Source organism: Centroberyx gerrardi, chromosome 20, assembly GCF_048128805.1.
Source record: "Centroberyx gerrardi isolate f3 chromosome 20, fCenGer3.hap1.cur.20231027, whole genome shotgun sequence".
NCBI classification, from domain to species: Eukaryota; Metazoa; Chordata; class Actinopteri; order Beryciformes; family Berycidae; genus Centroberyx; species Centroberyx gerrardi.
This window is the reverse complement of record NC_136016.1, coordinates 21,069,676-21,094,161: the sequence shown is the minus strand read 5'-3', so window position 1 is coordinate 21,094,161 and position 24,486 is coordinate 21,069,676. Positions and strand designations below refer to the sequence as shown.

General features: G+C 42.6%; 1 protein-coding gene across 1 annotated transcript in view; it reads left to right on the top strand.

Moving 5' to 3' along the window:
• Nucleotides 1-238: 238 nt before the first annotated feature.
• The window catches only part of shisa8b (shisa family member 8b), a 37,096-nt gene continuing 12,848 nt past the window's right edge, over nucleotides 239-24,486 (top strand). The window contains exons 1-2 of the mRNA XM_071909757.2: nucleotides 239-888; nucleotides 18,396-18,514. Of these exons, the coding sequence (XP_071765858.1) occupies nucleotides 239-888; nucleotides 18,396-18,514 (769 nt within the window). The remainder of the gene's footprint in view (nucleotides 889-18,395; nucleotides 18,515-24,486) is intronic.

Sequence of the window (24,486 nt, the reverse complement as noted above, 5' to 3'; positions counted from 1 at the left end):
GCCTTTGGGGTATAATGTCAACTGTCTGTAACAGCAAAAAAGTAGAAATTTGGGGCGAAACAAAGCTGTTACAAGACACAGACAGATACAAGGATCCTGCTGTCGATGGTTATGGCGCGTAAAACGAGTCACTTTGTGTTTAATGACCTTTGTTCTGTCTGTAACAGCTTTCCATCTGTGTTTGCTTCCCGCTCTAAGCCTGCAGGTTGGACTGTAGGCGATGGCATCTCGCAGCACCATGGCGGCCGCCACCCGCCTCTCCTGCCTCCTCTTCCTCTTCCTCCTCTCCTCCCTCCTGACGACCCGCCCCGCCCTCGCCCAGGACCCCTCCGTCACCACGGTGAGCGTAACCGACGCCGACCCGTCCGTCGTCCCGACCGCGGTGGCCAACCGGACGACCCCCAGCTACGTGGAGACCACCCAGAACAAGCCCCTGGAGACGGGCCTGTCCACGCCCACCAGCGGGGGGGACGCCGACGACGAGGACGACCCTCCCGCCGGCGGGACGCGTTGCCAGGGCTACTACGACGTCATGGGCCAGTGGGACCCGCCGTTCAACTGCAACGCCGGCGTCTTCCTGTACTGCTGCGGCACCTGCTTCTACCGCTTCTGCTGCCAGTTCCGCCAGCAGCGGCTGGACCAGAGCATCTGCTCCAACTACGACACGCCCATCTGGGCCAACACCGGCAAGCCCGTGGCCGCCATCACCGAGGGCCAGGGGGACCAGGACCGAGACCGCACGCACCTCATCGTCTACATCATCTGCGGCGTGGTGGCCATCATGGTGCTGGTGGGCATCTTCACCAAGCTGGGCCTGGAGAAGAGCCGGGGGAGCGGAGGAGGAGGGGGAGGAGCCGGGGCGAGCCACGCCGACATCAGCAACTCCAGGTGAGGAGCGCAGAGGTGGAGGGGGGCGGGGCAGATCTACAGAGTATATATATGGGAGCAAAGGAGTGGATGGGGTGTGTGTGTGCGTATAATTGTTTGTGTAAGTGTGTGTACATATGCGTATTTGTGTGTCTGTGTGTGTTTCTGTGTGCATGAATGCATGTGCATATATACGTATTTGTGTATGTGTGCATGTGTGTGTGTGCATGTGTGTGTGTGCATGCATGTGTCTTATGCTGCGTTCCAGAGAAGTCAGAAAGTCAAAATACACTCGAGTTCAATTTGCAGCATCACATGACCTTAAATCTATCAAAACACCTGTGTGGCAAACGGTTGCGCCATGCTAACTAGCTAGCAAACATCGTCAAATACCATTGACATTACATTAGCTTAGTTTCATGGGGAACCGTATTTTACATTGGGAAAAGAAAATCTTGCAGGCGTCCATGTTTCTCCCGTTTTTCCGAGCGCTAACCACTGGAATGTACAAAGGTTTTAATTCCAGCTAACAATCTGGAAATTCCCGACTTCTGACTTTGAAAGAACGCGCAGCATCAGTGTGTGTGTGTGTGTGTGTTTGTACGCCTGTGTGCGCATGCGTGTGCGTGCATTAAGTAAAGCGACCTGTAAGCGTTCTCCAGCAACACCTAACATGATCTGAGCGGCTCGTCTCAGTCTCACACAACCCGTTTAGACGAGCTGGTCATTTCACCTGGGAGGTGTAACTGCATTTTCTGTCCCGCTGTCCCGCTCCGTATTGACGGTGAATGCAAATCATGGGAAATGCTGTGTGACCGAAATGAAGTTAGGAGAAAGAGAGAAGAAAGAAAGAAAGAAAGAAAGAGAGTGAGACAAGTGTTGAGAAACTAAGGGGGAAAGGAAAAATTCTGATATTGATTTGAAAATGGTTTTGCACTGTGTGTAAAGTATTGTGCTGTATGAGCAATGTAATTCACTATGAGTTTCTGTAAGGGTTCATGCTCATGTGTATGCATTCATACACATGCATTCACCCATATACACCCATATATCACACCCAGATTTTACCTGTGATTTTTCTTTCTTTTTTTTTTTAAACATGTTTCTAATTTTCCATTTGTTTTCTTTGTTTCTCCTTTTTCCACTTTATCTTTCTTTTCTTTTCTTTTTTTAATATTTTTGTTTTCTATTTCATCCCTCATGTACCATTTGCTTTGCTTGTAAGCATGACTTATATTTGAAATAAACAAAAAAATTAAAAACAAAAACAAAAAAACGATCTCTGCTAGGGTTTTTAAAGCAAACTTGAAGAAGGAATAAAAGTGTGTGAGATAATTCCCTCTTCCAAGTTTGTCCAAGGTGTGCAAAACTATTAAGGTTTTTACCACAAGACAAGCGGGACTCAAATCACATATTACTATTATTATTATTATCGGATCGAAACAAATAATAAATAAGTATTTTGAATGTACTCTACCTAAATTTTGTCTCCATGGGCAGAAAAACAGAAATATTCAGGAAATCATTTAAGCTTTTCACCTCAGTTGCTTCATATTCAAACCTCATCTCTCTCCACACACACACATATGTATGCATGCAAGCACGTACACACACACACACACACACACACACACACACACACACACACACACTCCAACTGCAGTGGGGTTAAATATATGGTTCAGAGTTCAATCCATTCCCCTCAGGAAATCATTAGGCAAACAGAAGCACAGCATGCGCTCAAATCCCCCTCCCCTCCCCTCCCCCTCTCCTCCCCCTCTCCTCATCCTCTGCTCTATCCCTCTCTTATCCTTTAGGGTCTCAAACACACACACACACACACACACACACACACATATACACACACACACACTCCTCTGTATCTCTCCAAACTACTTGTTTTCTGATCTCGTTTCTCTTTCAAGACTCTCCATCTCATCTTCGTCCATTTGTTCCTCTCGTCTTCCTTTCCTGTCACATATCATGTTGTTTTATGTTCCTCAAAGTCTTCCCTTCATCTCCTTTCTCTCTCCCTCTCTCCATCTATCTATCCAGCCTTCCAGCCTTCCTCTCCCTCTCTTTTCCTTCCTGGTTTTCCTCTCCTCTTGTCCCGGGGAAAGCGGGGCGAGGCAGAACCAGAGGGAGGAGGAGAAGGTTTCAACCACTCGCATCTTTATTCCTTCCTCTCTTTTTTTTTTTTTTACCTCCATCTCTTCCTTCCTTCCTTTCCTCTTCCAGCCTCTGCCTGCCTCTCCTCTCTCCTCTCTCATCCTCATCTCCCTCTCTGTCAGCGTCAATCCTCACCTGTTGGTTTATTTTTTGGGGCATTTTAATCAACCACTTAGCCAAAAATCAGGAAAAAAACGCCCAAAATGAATTAAGAATAGCTCCACAACTATAAGGCCTACATGGATGGTTCTGGCCTACTTTGATAGGTAAGAAGCTGGAGAATATGGATCCATATCAGTAAACCTATAACTATTACCATTCAGGAGTAAATTAAGATTACGATTGCACTTTATTGATCCCCTAGGCCTTGGGGAAATTCGGGATGGAGATTGAACAAAGGAAAAATTACTATTTTAATCCTCGCCTAGTATATTATCAGGCAATTATACATTATACACCATTATAACCAAGATCCCATGGACAATGATGCACCTGAACCTCTTGACTACAACAATGACAACAATTGATGACAATATAACAAAGTACAACAATTTCACACGGTTTGGCACACTTTGGACACCCAAAGTGCCCAAAGTGTGCCAAATGGGAATGGGAGTTTTACTTCAAAATGCTGTTTATCTCCATGATTAATCAGGAAAGCGGACACACTGGACAGAAACACTCCACACACAGATCTTGCACGTCTCCTACGTCCAGATTTCCCCCAGCAGCTCTCTCTTCTCTCTCTCTGCCTGTGCGTCCCGAGCCACACACCCGTTCGCTGGATATTAGCACACAGGCAGGATTAATATTTCCTGGAGGGTAGCACCTCACTGAAATAGAAACACTCCGGCGGTATAAACACCCCGCCTCCATTAGCCCATCTCACCAGATTACCGCTCCTCCTTGAGATTAAACAAATTTCACCAAGATTACAGTTTCTACCGTCTCCGGGCCGCTCTGCCTGCGCGCCTGCTCAGCTCTTAGTCCTCCTGACACAAATCCCCGGTCCAGAAATGTACGTGCAGCTAAGACCTCGTGTACCGTGCGCACTTTATGAGGTGAAACACAAAAATATATAAATATATCCACACAGTTTAGGCTTGGATGTTAATGTGACAAAGCATGGTGAGCCAGTTCTGCACTTTGCTCTCATACCTTAGCAACAATTTCCCAAACCTTGTCTTCCACCTGCTCTTTCTTTCTTTCTTTCTTTCTTTCTTTCTTTCTTTCCCACCTTCTTCTTTTTCTCGCTCTGTTTCTCTCCCTCTTTCCGCAACACCGTGCCATATTGTGCAAGCTGATTAACACTTAATAAATCCTACCAGTTCTCCCGAATCAGCTTTGAAACTTCTTAAAAACCAAGGTGTTTCTTCCTCTCTAGCCCCCACCCCAACCCCCTCACACACACACACACACACACACACACCAGCTTCAGTGTGTTTGTATGCTGCACTGATCCCTGGCCAGCAAAAGGAAAGGACCCGCCTCAGGTCACAGTGTCACGTCTAATGAAAAGCCTCCAGTGGAAAGAGGCTGGCTTTATACAGAAAAAGTAAACAAACAACCATTGACCTTCATCCTTACACACACACACACACACACACACACACTCGCTTTGTGGTGATTTATAGTTCAATTAACAAGAAGAATGATAGTGGTGGCCTTTAGGCTGCCTGAGCACGGTCCACATCACCACACTGAGAGACATGCAGCGTGAGTGAGGCTGGGGTCTAACATGGCGGCTGGACAGGTCACATGATCTCTAAAAATATCTAAAATCAGTGTGTGTGTATGTGGCATGTGTCTGCCCATGTGTGTGTCTGCCCATGTGTGTGTCCTAGCGCTCCGGCTGACCGCTGTCGTCGTGTGAAAACCTCGTAACTCCAATTACGGTGATTTTCAAATTTGGTGATTTTTCCATTAGAGGATTACATGCTCGTCTATGGGTTGAGCCGACCGCTCAGACTGATGAAACCTTTCGAAATCCAGTGGAAAATTTAAAAAAAATGTCTTGACATTAAGATACAAAAGGCTGTTTTTCTTAGTTCCTGATAAGTTGACATGTTGGAGATACGAGGTTTTCACCCGACAGCGACGCTACATGCATGTGGAGCCATATGTCTGCCTTCGCCCGCATGTCATATATCTATATCTGTGTGTGTGTGTGTGTGTGTGTGTGTGTGTGAGCGTTGCCGAAGGCTCTTTAGGCATCATGTTATGTAATGTGTAATGAGTGACATCGCCACTTAAAGGGCTTGACCTTACTTATGCCGCTCTGCCCTGCTGTAAAGCAGACAGATAAGCAATACTCAATACAACATGGGCTGCAGATAGACTGCAGGCTCATGCAACAAATAGGATTGCTTTTCCATTCCGCCCTCTCTATCTCTCTCTCTTTCTCTTTCTCTCTCTCACACACACACACACACACACACACCATGCACACACCAGGGTAAGAAATTCACTTGTAGAAATCCCACTTTGATTGATTTTTAGGGGCATTTTGGTCATTTTGGGGCAATTTGGGCAATTTTATTGAACTATTAACTTAAACATTTGAATTGCGTATTGGCAACCAAACACTCAATTTATAAAACTAAGATGTGTTTTATTTTAAATCACAATATACCATGACATGAACAGAGAAACTGCTTCAGGCTGCGTACTCGGTTGTTTTCTGAGCAAAATCCATTTTTTCTCACCCACAATGCACTGGAAAGAATCGCCCCATCATCGGCTCCCACGAGTCAGCTACGGTGGCCCACGGGGGACAGTAGCCACATTCACATGTGAAAATATGACAATGAAAAAAATGTGAACAGGGTTAAATATAAAAAATGGTGCTTCAAAAATCCGGGGACATTTTTTGCCCTTCATTCATGATTTCACAGATATTTTCAGAACTTTCCAGGACATTTTTGCCCGCGGCCCCCGTTAGTTTTCTCACCCTGACACACACCCACATGCGCAAACTGCATGTGAACACACAAATACACCTGCACACGCACACACATACACATATGAACACACACACACACACCAACACATACACACTACCCATTGCACTATCCTATTTCTGTGATGAAAGCTCCGCTCCTGTCCTCTGCTGCTGGCGCTCAGTGTGACTCCTCTGGTTTAAGGAGAGAGCAGAGGGGAAGAGAGAGAGAGAGAGAGAGAGCGAGGGCGGGAAGCGCATCACACAGACGTGACTCATCTTAAAAGCCCCGCCACGTGAGAAAGTGTGTTTGCACCGAGAAGTGAAAAGAGACACAAGTTTCCAGCGAGTTTCCTCCTCCTCCGCTCCGCTTTCACGGCTCCCTCCGTCTCTCCCGCCTTCTGATCTCCTCCAGTGTTTGGCTGTCACTCTCTATCACCTCTCACCTGTCACCAGTGTGTGTGTGTGTGTGTGTGTGTGTGCACGTACGCTCGTGTGTAAATGTGTGAATGCGTGCACACGTGTCCGTCTGCGTCACCATTCGCCGCAATTCTTCCCCAAATGAAAGGACAAACAAGTTGACAGCTTCCTGGCTGGATAAGATGTGACAATTCCCGCCCTGCAGCCGCTTTACCTTCCTCTCTCCTCCTTTCCTCTCTCCTCCTTCCCTCTCTCCTCCTCCGGCCTGCCGGGCTTCGCTCGGCCCACACACAGTTAAATGTGGGTCAGCGCCCACTGACTCAAGGGCTCGGTAGTGTGTTGTTGAGTTGTTGTTCTGTGTGGTGTGTGTCCGCCGGCGTGGTCGGTGTGTTTGTCAGAACGGGGGAAAATGGACGACAGTTAAAAACTAGAAACTTTGGCAGCGCTTTATCTTGAAAGTGATGATTTTTGAGGCTATTTAAAGGATTAATTCACCCCAAGAGGAAGACTCAGTCATTATCTACTCACTCATGTTAGTGGAAACTGCATTGAACACACAGCAAGTAGCCCCCATAGCTCCATCTCAGCTTTCTAACAAACTACTGAAGTTAACAGAGTCCATTTACAGCTCCAAAAAAACATAAAATATCCATAAAATTTCTCCAAACAGTTCGTGCAGCATAATCCAAATGTTTTGTAGCCAAATGACTGAGCTGTGGGTCCAAAAGTCCAATATCTTCCTCATTATCTCTTAGATTTTCCTCTCTTCTTTTTGCCAAAAATTTTTTAAGAGAAAGCTCACTGTCAAATAAAGCATGGACACACAACTGTATTCTCTCTGACCTTGCATATTTTTACTGAGGTCTAATGTTTGTCTTGCCTTGATGTTTGGCTTGTACCTCCTAATTAAAGCGGCGGTACAGATGTAGCCATGTGAGAAGTCCTACATTTTACTGCATGCTGCACTATTGTTTTAGGACTTTTTGACTTTGAATATAATGCAGATTGTAAAGCTGCGATATCTTGCATCGCGTCTCGGAGTGCGGCGACGTCTGAACGGTGTTGACTGCGGTTTGGGGAAGGTGTTGGCGAAGGATCCGCCGTTGCTCCTGGGCATGATCGACCCCCCATATATAAAAAACCCTGAGATAGACAGAGAGAGAGAGAGGAGAGAGGGAGGGGCAGAACAGGAGCAGACAGGTGTGTGTAGGGCAGGTAAAGGTAAATGATGGGAGGTGGAACTGAGGTGTGCTGCTGCTCCTGAACCTCAGCTATTATAACTTCCGAAGAAATGTTCAGAAATATGACATTTTGTTCCCTTTTCAGCGATCAGAAGGTGCAGATAGCGGTGTGAAAGATGAGAGTTTTGTGTTACAGTTTGCCTGTCCAACATTAGAGAAAGAACAGGCTGCAGTGGTTGTTGCAGTGGCGGATACAGTCCAGGTGCATGATGGGGGATTTTTGGCCAGCATCATGAAATGCCTGAGCTCTAATCGCTGCTGATCCTGGCTGGATGATGTCAAGGAGTGTGGGATCACTATGTTGCTGTACTGACTCTATGGATACCATCATGTGGGATCACTATGTTGCTGTACTGGCTCTATGGATACCATCATGTGGGATCACTATGTTGCTGCACTGGCTCTATGGATACCATCATAGATCACTATCTTGTTAAGACCGACTTAGACCCAGTACGGAGTCAGATATCAGTGCAACTCTTTGACTTTAGTCTGTCTTTGTTTTAAATTAGCATTAAGTTGGGACATTCACACACACTCGCACACACACACACACACACACACACACACCTCACCCCCAAAACCTCTTTTTTCTCCCTCTCCTCTTTATCCCTTCGTTATCTAACTTCCTTTCATTCCTTTTTTCTTTTCTTTTCTTTCTTTCTTTCTTCATGTAATGTCTCTTTATTATACATATATGCATTTGTTCTTTTCCTCATGTACATATAAATTTGCTTATGCACATACAGTATATCTCTGTATTACATGTATGATCGAGATTGTTTTTTGTTTGTTTGTATGTCTACATGCAAGTAAAAAAAAAACAAAAGGCATTGAGTAATTTATGACTTTTATCGATCTCTATTGGCAACTTATAAAAGTCACATTTCCGCAATAGAGAAGCTAGCTGATCATAGCAGAGATCCAACAGAAACATCTAGTGAAGAGGAAATAATAATAATAATAATAATGATAATAATAATACTGCTTTGTCATTTGCTTTTTTTGGGGAAGGAAAATCTTACTTAATGCAGCTTTAAACTGAAATTCTGATCAAAAGGGAGGCAGTGGAGCATTTTAGCCATGACCAGTATACTGACATTTAAACATTTACCAACGAGAAAGAAACTCATAACTCCTCCTGAGTGGCTTAGCTTGCCAACACAAATAACAAATACAAAGTTTGGTCATTCGAACTGACCAATCCCTTGGTCAACTTTCATCACCTGAGTAAAGTATTCAATCTTTTTCAGTTCAATTCTATATTTGTGTGTATGGTTTTTTTTTTTTCACTTTTTTCATCAAGTTCACCTGTGCTCATTACGCGTTAAGACTCAAATTTATGCGCACCACCAGTTGTTTCCCTTTAAATTCACTTTAAAAAACAGACTCTCTCGCATTCAAAATGATGCCCAAAGACACAAGCTATGCAAAAATAATGATTTTGATTACAAAAGACGAAGAGCAGATCAAACGTTTCAGCACTCAGCCTATCATCAGTTTCTTTTTCAGACATTTTACCCCTGCTGCACCTGTTTCTTAAGCTAAATATTCAGGTGTGCAGGAGTGATTCTCATTCAGAACATTTGTGAAGTGCCAGGAAAACTATTTTGTATGAACATCGGACAGTTTCTATTGATCTTTTATTGATGCGGCAGGAGGAAAACATCAATCTTTCTTCCTCAGTTCCTTACAGATTCTGGGGTCACAGGAACATTTTGTTATATTATTTAAAGCCTCTGACCCTTACACTACTTCATATTAGCTGCTTGATGACGGCTTAATGTTATTGATGTAGGAATTTAAGCTTTTTGTACTGATGCGTTCATTAGAAGTCGCACTAGATAAGAGCATCAGCTAAACGCCTAAAATGTAAAAGATAAAATGGAAACGAAAACTGACGGGCAAATACATTTCTAATAGAATTTAGTTAGCATGAGCAGTGATAGCCACCACGGCTGAACAGACAGAGAAAAGAGAAAGTCAAACTGCATCAATAGAAAATCCAAGCTCCGCCCACACTGTTTGACTGACAGGTGATCTCTGGGAAGACAAGAAAAAAAGCGGGGTCTCTCAGATTACCGCTTTAAATCGCATCTCAAGTCCAAAACATATTTTCACGGTGGCCTTTGGTTTTAAAAAAGCAGAATCTACAGTAGTTGAAACAGATTTAAGCCTTTGACTCATTTTCAGCATCTGCTATTAACTGTTTTGGTCCTAAATATTTCAGGAATATTCAGTTTTTCTTCCATCAAACAAACATTCACTGGCTGCTGGCTGGCAAAAAAGAAAAAACCTTAACCCTACACTTTCACTGTGTATGAAGAGTCTCATCCCAAAATAAGATCCACCAACTGAAAAATGTGACTCCATTCTTCATGTGACACTGAAACCACCGGCTGGTGTGAAAGTAAAACTCACTCCGAATCATCTTTATGATATCAGCAGAACATCAATAACATTTGTAAAAAAATGGATATACAGTATATAGCGCTTTGGAGTGAAACCCTTCATATTTAAAGGAAAAATCCACCTGAAAACACTGAAACATCGTTCAAAAAATGGCATTTTCCTTTAAAAACTTTCCTTCACATTGCTGGTTGCCGCAACGCAGCGCAACAAACTTTGTTATTTGTAGTGCTACTCACATTGGATCACAGCAATGATGAAGAGGGATTAGCTGAGGAAAGGTTTGAGGGAATGAGAGGAAGAGAGAAGGAAACAAGAGAGGAGAAAGATGGTGAAAGTATGTAAGTGAGAGAAAAACAAGAAAAAGGTTTTAAAATACCAGGAGAGGAGAAGTCGACCGACTGATGTTATCGATCCGTCCAGGAGAGGGAAATCAGTCAGCTGTCTCAGTGTGTGTGTGTGTGTGTGGGTGTGTGGGTGTGTGTGAATGATAGAGGTTAATTGCTGTCTTCAGGAAAAGGTCATAGGTGACACAGCTCATCAACAGCTAATCTGGTTGTTTTAGTGGTTTCTGTCTGTCAACAACTGCTTATCACTCAAACTCCATAAGGTTTTAATTGCTTGAGACTTGACTTGATGCATGAAGAGAAGACTTGAGACTTGACTTGACTTGTACTTTGATGACTTGAAAAGGTTTCTAAAGTCTTGACTTGAGATCTTGTGTTTGTGTAAATGACTCAGATTGAAAGTGATGAGATTTGTTCCAGCAGACGACTGAATTTAAATTCTGTTCAAGTTGAAACTGATTATAGAAATCAAACTCATGATGCTCTTACCAAGTTTTCATCCTATTAAAACCATATTGCATTGAAAAGTCCTAGATATTTAGTTTTCTTTAAGATATTAAATTGATACTGGACTCTTGATTTGTTCTGACTTGACTTGCTGTTCTACATTTAGACTTGAGACTTGACATTAATGACATGGACTTGACTTGGATCTGACTTGGTAAAGTTGACTTGGTCACACCTCTGGAAAATTGTGAACCAAATTTAGAGAACGAGCCCTTATCATCAAGCCAAAACCCTGCAAAAAAAGAGAGGGAAACAAGAGAGGAGAAAGATGGGAAAAGTATGTAAGTGCAGAAAAAATATGAAAAGGTAAAAAATAATATTTAGAAAGAATACATAGCCTATAGCCTATAGTTTGTCCGGGGAAGGAACAACGCCACCATAGACATTGTGAACTGGACCAAAAAAAATTGAAAATACATTTCCAGAGTCCATTACACAGTACTGGGTTCAGGGGGTCCGCATGCACAGCACTGGATCACTGATGTGTGCGTTAATTCATGCATCTTTCCCGCTGCCGTATGGATTATCTGTGATATGAAAATGCACACGGAAACACGTATGTTTGTCCTGACCGCACATACAGGTCTTACTGTATTCAGGACATTTTACATTAGTGCAATCAATGCAGCGATGATGGAGAGAGAGCCAGGAACACTGACATCGATACTGAGCCTGAGAGAGGGAGGGGGGGGGGGGAGAGAGACAGAGAGAGGGGGATTGAGAGAGAGAGAGAGAGGGAGAGCGAGCGAGACAGAGAGAGAGAGAGGGAGGGAGACACAGAGAGAGAGAAAGAGAGAGACAGAGAGAGAGAGAGAGAGAGAGAGACAGAGAGAGAGGAAGAGAGAGAGACAGAGAGAGAGAGAGAGAGAGACAGAGAGAGAGAGAGACAGAGAGAGAGAGAGAGAGAGAGAGAGAGAGAGAGAACAATGTTCAAACTAATTGAATGTAATAACAAAATATCTGCAATTGGCAAAAAGAAATGAAACAACACAACAAGTTGAAATGTTATGAAGATCTACAAGGAGAATACCAACCTGCAAATGATCTTGTTAAAATGAAAGGTTGTAAAAAAAAAAAAAAAAAAGAAATTCTAACTAAACACACTGCAAAAAAAAAAACATTCATCTTAACGAGTCATTTAGTCTCATATTCAGCCTTCAAGTCTTATTTTAATTCTGCAGTGAGGAGAGATAACTCCACTGGTTTCCACTGCAGCTGCACTTGTTTCAGGAATTTTCTAGAAATGAGTCAGTCTGTTGAAACCAGTCAGAATAAAGCAGATCACTGCACTGCTGTCAAGAAAATGACTCTTGATTCTACTAAATTCTTGAAACAAATTGATTTGCTTTGGAAACAAGTTTAATTATCGAACCCTACTGGCAGATTTCTTTCACTTATGTTAAGAAAATTACGATTTTAGAACAACAGACTAAATGACTTTTTTTGCAGTGTACAGGGTCAGTGAGCGTGATCTTGCCATAAAAAGACATGCGGCCAGAGAAAACAGAACATGCTGCCAATCAGGAGAGACAGAAACAGAGAGTCATTTCCTGCTTTACTGTAAAAAGATATAAGAGAGTCAGAGATTTTACACTTACCAAGTATTACACTGAAGATCCAACTTTCTCTGTATTTACAGAAAGAGAAAAGCATCCAGAATGTTTTTTTGGGGGGAAATGCAAACACTGTAGAACCAGCAGCTCAGCTTGTTAGTGAATATCATCAGTTGTATGAGAAAATATAAATGTTGAAAATTAATTGTCTGTTACAGAATTACCCTCCTTTCCTTTTCCCTTTCTGTCTATTGACTATTTACTTTGTATCTATTTATCTATTTATCTCTTTCTTCTCTGTCCAGTTGCAAAATTGAACTGAACTAGTAACGTTATTGAACGGTTTTTGATTATATTGTTGTTGATATGACTGTTGATATTCGTTATTTTACTGTTTATTCACTATTAATTATTAGTCAATGTTGTAATCTTACCTCATTTTGAAATACTGTGCAGCTTCAGCAACAGAGGTTTCTCTCCTGTCATGCCAATAAAGCTGATTTGAATTTGAATTGGAGAGAGAGAGACAGTTCGGACAGCCACTGTAGTTCTGGTTGTAGCTAATTAGTGTGTGTGTTGTGGCCGGTGATCTGGTTGGGTAATTGATTGTTACAGGACATTAGCAGAGTCTCATCTCACTGCAGCTGTGATGTGAGGGGAAAGCAGGGAGGACAGGACGGCCCGTGATGAGCTCACAGATCTCAGGCACATCGCTGTTACGTAAGATGTTATAGAGTAAAGAGCCGAGGGAGAGGAGAGGAGCGCAGACTGAAGGTTAGACCAAGATCCACTCAGCTGCATGAGGCAGGGATTCACTACAGCATGGGAAGGCTTTTGTCCTCTGTCACAAAGAACGGGATGATTATTTCCTAAAGATGTAACAGCTGAAGCAGAGTTTGTGTTTGACAGCAAGAACATCCCACTGAAATAAACAGTAAAACATGTTTTTATGTTCTCAGCAAGAGTGGAAACTATCAAACACACTGATTATAGTGAGGAATATTGCAGTAGTATCCAGATCCAACACACACTCCTGCAAATCTAATGCTGTATAAATGTAATTTCATTTATTTTTTTATGCATGTAAAAAAGGTTAAAATGCCATAGAAGGAATTTAAACAGCTTTGAGGCCTACTCAGCAAATTCAAAAGAGATATTTGGAAGAAAGAGATGGGAAAACGATATATGAAACAAGAGATTATAAAGGAAGAGAATTTAAAATCATTCTGGTTCGTGGTTCAGAAACATGCCAGATATTATTATTATTATTATAAGTCAAAGATGACAGACCTGAAACTCCAGTAGGAAGTTTTTATAAGATCATTTAAAGATGACGAGAGATGCACTGTTTCTAATATGTAAGGGAGTCCATAATGGTTATTATATCGTGACAAGAGGTAGAAGAGCGCTTATAAGAGCCAGCATATGATTTTCTTTGCTGAGAACTTACAGTAATTATCAAACTTTAGCGAATTAATCACCTCAGTTGTGATTTTAAAGCTGCACTAGTCAACTTTGCATGTTGGCGACTCCAAATGAGAAGCGAGAGAGGCAACTGTTTGAAAACTTTGAACTTCAATACCCAGAATTCCTGTGCAGTGAGGTCAGTGAACGTCACACAGCTCGCTCATGTTTACCAAGCGGCCGGTCTGTGATGCTTTATACCCAAAGAAACCAAAGAGACGAGAGAGGAGAAGATCTAACGCTGGTGAGATTGGATTTCACCCTTAAGTTTCGATTTTTCACTTTCTGTGGGAGGAGAAACCAGACACCTGAATTTCATTTGGCAAACAAGGCGAATCCAAGGGGTCTCAATTAGTGGGATTGGGACACTTTTCTCTGTTATTATATTATTTTATTATATTATTTATGATTGGAGGAGCCAATCAGAAAGGAGCGGAGCGTACTCAAAACGCGGCCAACATGGCAAGAACAAGCTTAAGTGGAGCGGCGAGAAGAAGCAGTGACAGTAGTGATGAAAACAGGTTTATTAACAAACAACTAAAACATCTATTCCTTCAGTATATCATCGATCTAGACTTCATCGTTTGCAACCAGCGTGAGCTATTTCCGTAAATCTCCCCCCCCCCCTCTTAATCTTCAAGCCAGCTACATGGCCATCTTCAGTCTTTCCTCATGAAGCGCAGCCAAGACTCCATAAACACTATATAGCCCGGAGACAGGCGCAGTTTTGTGGCAGATTAAAAGTCCAAATCAGCAAGTTGTTTGAGCGGCGAGCCAAGAGAGGAGAGCGGAGGCCCGAGGCGCTCCGCTGCAGTGAGTCAGAGAGGAGACGAGGTGCAGGGAGAGAGAATGGAGGAGAGCAGCACAAACGGTACGGTTTAAAAGAGGAGGGAGGAGAGGAAGAGACAGATTTAGGGCTCCGTTTGGGTGGAGGGAGGGGAGGGCAGAGAGAGAGAGAGAGAGAGAGAGAAGAATGAAAGGAAAGAGAATGAAAGCTGAAGAGAGAAGAAGAGAGAAAAGAGTCTTTGCAGAAGAGGTAAAGAGGAGCAGAGAGCGGGAGGCGTTTAAGTCTTTTTGTTGTGTGATGGAAATGTTCAGAGAGGGACACTTTCATGTCATAATCTAACACACACATTCATGAAGACCCACGTATACACACACACACACACACACACACACACACACATACACACACACGTACACATTCACAATTAGATTTTCTATTATGAAATCAGATCAGGAAAACTGAATTCTCAGATACGGGTCTTATGGTGTAATTTACTTTTTGGTGTACTCACTTTCCCTCAATCTGCTTCTACTTCAGTTAGTGATTTCCTACATTTCCCAGAATGCCTTTCGACAACCCCCAGAGAACAGGTGTAAACTTGCATTCATTATACGTGTAGGTGGAGAGAGCGATAGCAATAGTGGAGCGAGAAAAAGTTGGAGTCGCACTCTTTACTCACAACTCAACCTGTCTTGTGGCTGCATTGCATTCTGGTCTATTTCCATTGTCAATTGTCCATTGTCTATTTCCATTTCCATTGAAATATCTGGACATGACGTCACCTCATCTACATTTGGCCAAGAAAAATTCACCACCAAACTACAAAATGGACCCCAGAAATTGCCAATAGTTGTTTTTTAAACAGTGTTAAGGTGTTTTACGGTGGAGTTTTCCTTGGGTCATGTATGTGAACACACACACCTACATCTAAAATTCCTCCAGATGAGATGCATGTAGCTGATAAAACAAGCAGTCAACTCCCTGCAGGTGTCGCTTTCTGGCATCAGTGACACCGTTACTCCTATCATCACACCCACGCATGGTTTGTAGATCTGCATCAGTGAGGTGGCCAAAGGGACTCACTATTTGGCAGGTTGAGTGTGAACAAGTTGCCTCTGGCTATCTCACTCAGCACGGTCCTACTCTGGGATGTACGTGTGTGTGTGTGTGTGTGTGTGTAGTGTACCTGTGCATGTGTGTGTGTGTGTGTGTGTGTGTGTATGTGTGTGTGTAGGGGCTATGTACATGAGCTTCGTTAGCGGAACAGAGGCACCAGTGTTTGAATTATTGATCAAGGGAGTGAATACCGTCAACAGTGTAAACTCAGCAAACGCACAGAGCGGAAATGTGTTTATTCAAAGTGATGAGTGTGTGTGTGTGTGTGTGTGTGTGTGTGTGTGTGTGTGTGCAACTGGGAGGGAGGTGTTTGGGGTTTTGTCAGCTGTAGGAAGGAGGTTGGGTGGTCGGTCAGTGTGTGTGTGTGTGTGTGTGTGTGTGTGTGTGTGTTCATCCTTGTCTATGTTAATGCTTGTGTATTATGGAAAGAAATCAGTGCCAGCAGAGATTGGATTTGAATCGCATAAATTTGATTTTTTTTTTCATGCTTATATTCAACTGTTGAATTTAAAACAATAGATCTGTTGAATAGATGAATTTGAAAATTGAATTTGTGAGGCACAATTTTAAATTGAATGCAACGGTTTGAAATTGAATGCGATTATTATTGGATTTCACTTTTAGCTAGAATTTCAAATGTGGTTTTCCCAATTCAAATTCAGTTTTCTAAATTCAGTTTCGGCTTCCTGAGACGCACATCTGGGCACAAGGGACTTTAATTTCTCAAGTGACAGAATTATTGATTGAACAAATCCATTTTTTTTTTTATTCAACAGTTCAATATGAGCATGACCAATTCAAATACAATCTCTGCTGGCACTAATCTCTTTCCATACTGCCTTTGTCTTCATGTGTCTGTGTGGATGCGTACATGGCTGCCGGCGTGTTTGTCCTCTGTGTGTGTGTGTGTGTGTGTGTGTGTGTGTGTGTTATCCTCTCTATAATAGCTTGTCAAGCCTGGATGTCTTATAGGTCAGAGGATAAGCCTCTGTCGGTAATCGGTTGATTCCCTTGAGCAACTTTCAACCGGTCCGGTGGAGCCGCTCAGCCTGAACGGCCCCAACATGTTGCTGCCATTCATTTGCATTTACTTGCATCTTGAGTCCGAAGAAGACAACGTTTAAAAGCTTGGAGGAAATTCTGACCAGCAAAAAGCGGCTGGTCGACGACAGGTCCTGATTCGATGGCTTCCTCCATGATAATATGCAAAACACATAAACATGAAAAAGAGACACTGAGAAGTTTGATTTTGTTGTTAAAATCCACTTTGAATCATCTCACACATTGAACCGCTTCTTTCTATTTCCAGCATTTCAGCATCTGAGCTTGTAATTATAAGGTTCTGTCTGGGTAGGAAACAGTTCTGAGGTTTTGACATCCCAGCTGGCAAAACCGTTATGCAGTGACATCTATTATTACAGCTCAACAAGGCCTGCACTCCCCTGGTGCTCTGAACGCAAAATATCAAAATGGATTGGATTTTTTAAAGATGGACCTACTGCACAAACACTGTTCTCTGTGTCCATGTGGCAGGTAGCTCTGATACCTGAGCACACACACACCAGATTTCAAAATAATAGTGATATGTGGACCAAACAAGCCCAGTGAACCCAATAAATGACACTGTATGTAAGGATTTGCATGTTTTGTCCACGTATCACAAAACACTACAGGTGGACGACAACATATATAAAACTTTTCATCGGTTTTTCATCGTTGGTGCAGGCTGGGGTATCAGTGTTTGCTGGCTTTTGTAGCAGCTATGCGACTATTTAAAAATCATTTCATGCACAAAGCTCTTTTGATAAATCCTTAACATCTAGCGCTTGGCAATTTGAGCGCTACCATGATGCAACCCAACACACACACACAGCAGCAGCACAAGCTTTCCACTGAGAACAACAGGAAAAAGAAGGTAGCAGTGTAGAGAGAGGTTCCCAGGCTCTGAACCTAACCCTGTTAACCCTGACCACACACACACACACACACACACACACACACACACACAGTACACACACTGAGTTTGCTAGATGCAAAAAGACACATAAAAAAAATGCACTTGGAATACTAAAACAAAACGGCACATCCACGTGCACAGAATAGAGGATGTACATGGGAATGCATTGTTTGTGTGTGTTTGTGTGTGTGTGTGTGTGTAGGTGCGTGTGTGTGTGTGTGTGTGTGTGTGTGTGTGTGTGTGTGTGTGTAGGGGTTCCAGCTGTCTAGGAAAGCCCTCTCTTGGGACTAGCAGTCTCAGTTTGTGAGGATAACAGAAGAAGATGATGTGAGAATAACTGAACTGTAATGAAATCCTTTATAGGAAGATGAACTGTCTGCTCTCATTTACAACAGAAAAATGGACCGAGTAGCACATTTTCCATTTATCTATTAGAAATCATATAAATTATATAATATAAATTCAATGTATTATAAATGTATAACTTTTATTCATCCAGACTCGGCATTGGAGAGTAAATTGAGCTTCAAATTACAGCCTGTGTCTGTCTGTGTGTGTCTGTGTGTGTCTGTGTGTGTGTGTGTGTGTGTGTGTGTGTCTGTGTGTGTGTGTGTCTGCAGGACGCTGACGGACCTGCTGAAGCAGCAGGGAGGGGAGGTGAGCTCGGTGGACAACGGCGGGTCCGGCTCGCCAACGAGAGCCAACGGCATCTCAGCCAGGATGCTGCGCAGCCGCAGCGGTGAGCGCACACACACACACACACACACACACACACAGTTACAGGTATGCATACACACAGTGCAAACACTGATACACATGCAGACACACAATAAACAATACTGAAATACATTAAGATCAGTGAAGATGAAACTTTAAAGACTCCCATGGGGAAATTGACTCGTTGCAGCAGCAAATAGTAACAGGATACAACAAAGAAAAATGGGATATGAATAAGAAAATAGTAAATGTCAGTCATATGAAAATACACAACTGACAATTTCAACACTAGAACATGAATGTTTGTATGAAAAGTATGGGGGAAAGTAAGTGGAAAAAACAGCAGCAGAACTTACTGAGCCAAGACAGAATTAATTTGTAAAATGCGTATGAAAATATACCAAAAATACAAAATACATGCAGTATGAAGTAACCTTGATACACAGGTGCAAGGGAGACATGCACAGCCAAACTGAAAGTTCACAGTGAAATTGTGAGTGGGAAGTAACCATAATCTCATGCCTATATGATTTTCTGTGCAAAAAAAAAAAACAGAGCATAACAAAACAAAACTTCAGTGCAGCTCAGACAAACAACAACTTCCAACCCTGATGCAGAAATATAAAACATGTTCAGAACATAAACACTGTGAGAAACTTGGTTGGTGGGTCGCTCTATTCTGACTGATTGTGTGCGGTACAAAGTTTTGAACACGTAAATCATGTATTTTTCACTTCTCTGGCATTGTCTTTAATAAGGTTACGATGATTTTTTTTTGATGAGTTGACCACTTTGAGAGGACCACTTTAGAAATAAGTATTTTTAGTAATGCTTTTAAGTGCTATGCTCTGGGATTTTGTGTCATGATACTCCTTTGAATTGTTGTGCTTTTCAATTCCTAATAAAAAAAATGGAAAAAAAAATAGATCAGACAGTATACAGGCTGATAACACCGTTAGGTAGACCAGACTGCTTCCTTTTTGTCTGTGAGTCAATGAGAGAGTCTCACATTCAGACCAATATCTGTTTTTCTGCAAGAGGTTTCCTTTATTTAGGCAAAACATCATAATGTTTAAGGTCTTGCTAAGCTATGGGGAGCGGCGTGCGATCTGGACGTGTCTTTGAATTAGTAAAAAACTATTTTCTATTTTGTTTAGCAGCTGCTCCTATTTCATACATGTAGTATGGTAATATTAGAATATTGTGCACATGTGCGAGATGAATTCCTCGCCCCATGCAGACAAGGGTTTCTGTTGGCTAGAACAGCATGTGCAGAATCTTCCTTCCTTATCTGTTGTCTTTGAGTTAACTCAGCTAGCAAGCAAGCGCTGATTAGTTAGCATTAATCAAAAATAAACAAAAAACTCAATAAAATGACTTCAGAGTTTATCGTCGAACCTAACGATGGATGCAGCTGTTCTCCGAGCATCGCTTTTTTATTCCTTTGGTCTTTCAAATAACAGTTGAGAACTGGAAAGCTTTCCCAGTGAGAAATTTTACGTTGATTAGCTGTTTAAAAGACGTGTAAATGGTTATAGATATCGAGGCTAAAATTTGGCTCCATAGGGTTTAAAAGTTTAGTAACGTCTTAGACGACGTCTTCTGTTTCAGACGTCAGCTGTTTCATTGTTTAAATATGTACAGTATATACCATATGTATTTATTGCCTGGTTTAAAGCTGGGCTATACATAACTAAACAGATCCTGGGCGATATGGGAGTTAAAAAGCTTGTGGAGCGTCTGCATATCTCTGGTTTCTCTGGTCGCTGCTCTATAGGAAACAAATGGACTTGCAGTGACTTGTTGATCGTGTTGCTCACAATGTGAACGCATGGTTAGTTTCATACACATCATCACATACAGACACACAAACAGCTCCTCTGTTACCGCCCTCCTCCTTTACTCTCACACACACACCACACACACACACACACACACACACACACACTAAACACTAACGAAGACAGGGAGCGAAGTTAAGAGCTTTACTTGTTCTTTTCCTTTGCTTTGGAAAACAAAAAAAGCAGCCACAGCTCTTCCAGTCTGTCACTCTTGTTTTTCCCAGAGGCCTTTCGCTCTCTTTACCTCTCACCCACACACACACAGACACACACACACACATTTCATCTCACAGAAGATCACTAGTTCAGGGTTTCTCTTAAGTGTCTTGTTCAAGGGCAGATCCCTGCTAGCTGCTGAGGGAGGAGAGAGCCTCGTTCTGTTTCCCCGCTCTCTGAACAGGTGATCTCCCAGTCGCCACCCTGCTTCTCTAACCTTTCATGTTAGCAGATGTTGGTGAGAGCTTACACAAGCCAAACGCTCGTATTATTTCATTTTCAAAGCCAAATGACAATCAAACTGTGAGGCGTCACAGCTGTGTTTTTTTAGCTGCTACTGTGCAGACACAGGTGATTGGGATTCAGTCTTTGGGCGTTTTCTACAGATGTTTCCCAGCAAGCATTTGATTGACAGCGGCGTGCAGGAGATGGCAGAGTTCAACATCAATCAAAAGAAGAAGAAAGGAATAAGCACAAAATCACAATATGATATTATGACACAGTGAAAAATTATGATAAAACAGCTTTGGAAACTGTTTTGACCTGAAATCAGAAAGATATTTAGGTCCCAAATCCGTATAACTCAACTTTTCATTTTGGTGCTATACTTCCCCATCCCCCATCCCCAAGAGGAAGAGTTTGGAAAAATCACGTTTCGCTCTCCTTTCAGCCGTAATTTCAGTTTTTACAACGAACGTTCCAGCAGCTAGTCGTTTGAGAGAGTTTTGTGTTACAGTCTACTCCTCTGGTTCGGCTAAAACAACATTAAGAAAGAATTTTTAGTAGTATTAATGCAGAACAGATGCAGAATGAATCGTAGCCCTCATTAGAATGCAGATGGCACTTTTAATTTTATTTCCATTGCAGATTCTTGGTGTAAGAAAGATTATACTCATATTCAGATATACCAGGAGGGGGAAGGGGAGGATAGAGTTTAGAGAAAAGAGAGGAGAGGGAAAACAGAGAGACGGAGCCAGTGGTCTGGATCATTATCCGTAAGTAGAACACGTGCCTGCTTGGTAGATGGTGCACTACACACACACACACACACACACACACACTGTAATTACTATGTTAATGTAACCAGGCTGCACCCCCACAGGGAGCGCGTGCCATTTTCTATACATCCAGATACAGCAGGCTGCATCCAACACAGACTTGTGCCCAATACAAGCCACACATTTGTTTGTTTGTTTGTTTATTTGTTTATTTATGGTGGAGGGAGAAGGGAAAAGAGGAGTGTGTTCATGTTTAGGTTTTTGTTCATGTCAGTTTGTGGCAAAAGTCAGAGAGAGAGAACATACACATGTACGTGTGTTGGCATGCATATGAATGTGCGAGTGTGCTTGCGTGTGTGTGTGTGTGTGTGTGTGTGTGTGTGTGAAGGCAGGAGGGGGGTGTTTGATATGAGCGGCCCCCTGCAGCTCTTCTTCTATCTCCTGCTATGTAGAGACTCTCACACTGCTAATGACAAGCCATAACACACATGATCCTTCTGCTGGACGCTTCTATAAGATCCATTGATCACATACTGGATCATATACTCTTTGATAATGGAGGCTGCTGTGATGTAACTTACACATCCTGGGCAGAAACACACACACACACACACACATTCAGCTGTGTCTCTAGAAAACACTCAGATGCAGGTGCTTCCGCCTCGACTCGCTGTAAACTCGGCTCTCATTGGCTGTTGGCGGTCATGCTCGATATTATTGGGGCGGGTCAGATCAATCGATTGGGGATAATCTTAAGTGTGTTAAACAGTTAAATTTGGCTGGAATTAAAACCTGCAGACTCTCGGTCTCGATGGCTCATGATTGAAAGCCACTTCTCCTAGTCAATATACAGTAAACACACACACACACACACACACACACACACACACACACACACACACACACACACACGCAATGTACAAGTGTGGTTACCACTGATGGCAGCCCAGCGAAAAATGATGTCTGTTAATTAGGCGTGGTGAGATTCACACAGATCTCGTCACAGATGGAGCTATAGAGAGCTGGATCTCAGATGCAGCACCCATGGATGCACACACACACACACACACACACACACACATGCACACACACACACACAAGCGCTACTCCAATCTGAGGGATTTGGATCCCTCTGAAAAGTAGGATTTAGATGTTATGTTTTTACACTTTCTGCTCCCTCTCTCTCTCTCTCAAAATCCCTCTCTCTGTTTGTTCTCTATCGCTCTCTTTCCAAAGAATTATGTATAAACTCTTCTGTCTTCTGTCTGACTCTACTTCTTGAGTCCTGCATCTTACCCTGTTGTCTTTATTACCTCTCTCTCTCTCTCTTCTTCCCTCTTTTCCTCCATTCCTCCTGTTGCTGTGCTCTAAAGGGTTTAAGTCTTATTTGGTTGTCAGCGGTGCACCAGGGAGTTTTAAATCTCCCATTGCTGAAAACCACCTGCTGTTTCTCCCACATGGGGACCGACATGGTCATCAAGCAGCTTTCGGAGGGCCAGGCAGGCTCACACTACTAAATGTTGTCTTTATCAAGCGCATGCATGGCGGAGCATTGCAGAAACCTGAAAAGAGTCAGCTCACCTAACATATAAGCAGTTGTTCTTAGGCTAATTTCGCAAAGCAACCTGTGTTAACATGCACCTAGTAGCCACTTCTAACTCTAAGCCTCTACTAGATACAGTATATTACCTAATGTGAACAGGACAGTGATAGTTATTTGACCAGATGCTGTGCTAACAAGTTAACCAGCCAACATTATCTAAACACAAAATCCATCATTTTGGCAAAATTATGGCGAAGTTCCCAGCCAAAAACAGCACAGAAATGAATTAGTCTACTCAGTTCTGCCAGGTTGTTTACTCCAGCCTCGTCCGCTAAAGCAGAAATTCGTAGTGGCGGGAAAATAAAATCTCACACATGCGTACAACTGTCTAAAATTACAATATTACCATACTGAGCATGTGCGAAACAGGAGCACCTGCTAAACAAAATTGTTTCTTACTCATTTAGAGGCTCGTCTGGATCTCATGCCACTGTCCATAGCTTATCAAGACCTTAAACATTACGCTTTTTTGTAGTAAAATAAGCCTATCACAAAAATAAGATATTGGTCTGAATGTGAGACACTCTCATTGACTCCCAGCCAAAAATGAAGCTGTCTGTTTTTGACTGCACCTCTCTCTTCAGCTCTTATTTCTCATATTTCTTATGTTACAACTTCTCTCTTGTTCACTCCAGGGTTGCAGGAATATTTTGTTTCACCTTTTGTGAGGCTTGTAAGACTCTGACCCCTTGCAATGTTGCTGATCTATGAATTTAAGCTGCAGCGGCACTGATTGTATGTGTATGCAAACAGAAATGTAATGCACAGTGTTCCCTAGCTCAGCTGGGCCATGTGACAGAGTGGAACACCGGATAGATCGCCTGGACAGAAAGCAGATAGCCTATAGTGTTGAACAGTATTGGTTTTTCCACAGCAGGCAAGATGGCAGCGAGAGGCGTTTGGAAAAAGTAACGCTCACTGCACATGGAGGAATTGAACGGAGGGAAGTGTTATAAGGCCTGTCGCCGCTCTCTCTGCAGCTGACATTAACATTAAAGGTTGGGAACATCAGAAAGTCGGCGAACATTAAAGTCAAAGGTAGCTTGTGAGATTTACATGAACCGCGTGCGCTTAGCAATTGATGTGAACCAAGGACAGGAGGCAAATATTTGGTCTGGAAGTCTCCAACAAACATGAGTCAGTGCAACAACAAAAAAAAAGAAAACGGAAAAAGCTTGAAGCAAAAACCGATGACCTATTTATCAAAGATGAGAAACGACCGCAGAAGTCGCATGACCCAGTAACAAATATCACTCTCTCTAACACACAGTTCACCTTTTCTTCTCTCGCTGCTGCTTTTCTTGTTAACCGCAGCTGTCAAACATTTTTGCTTTTG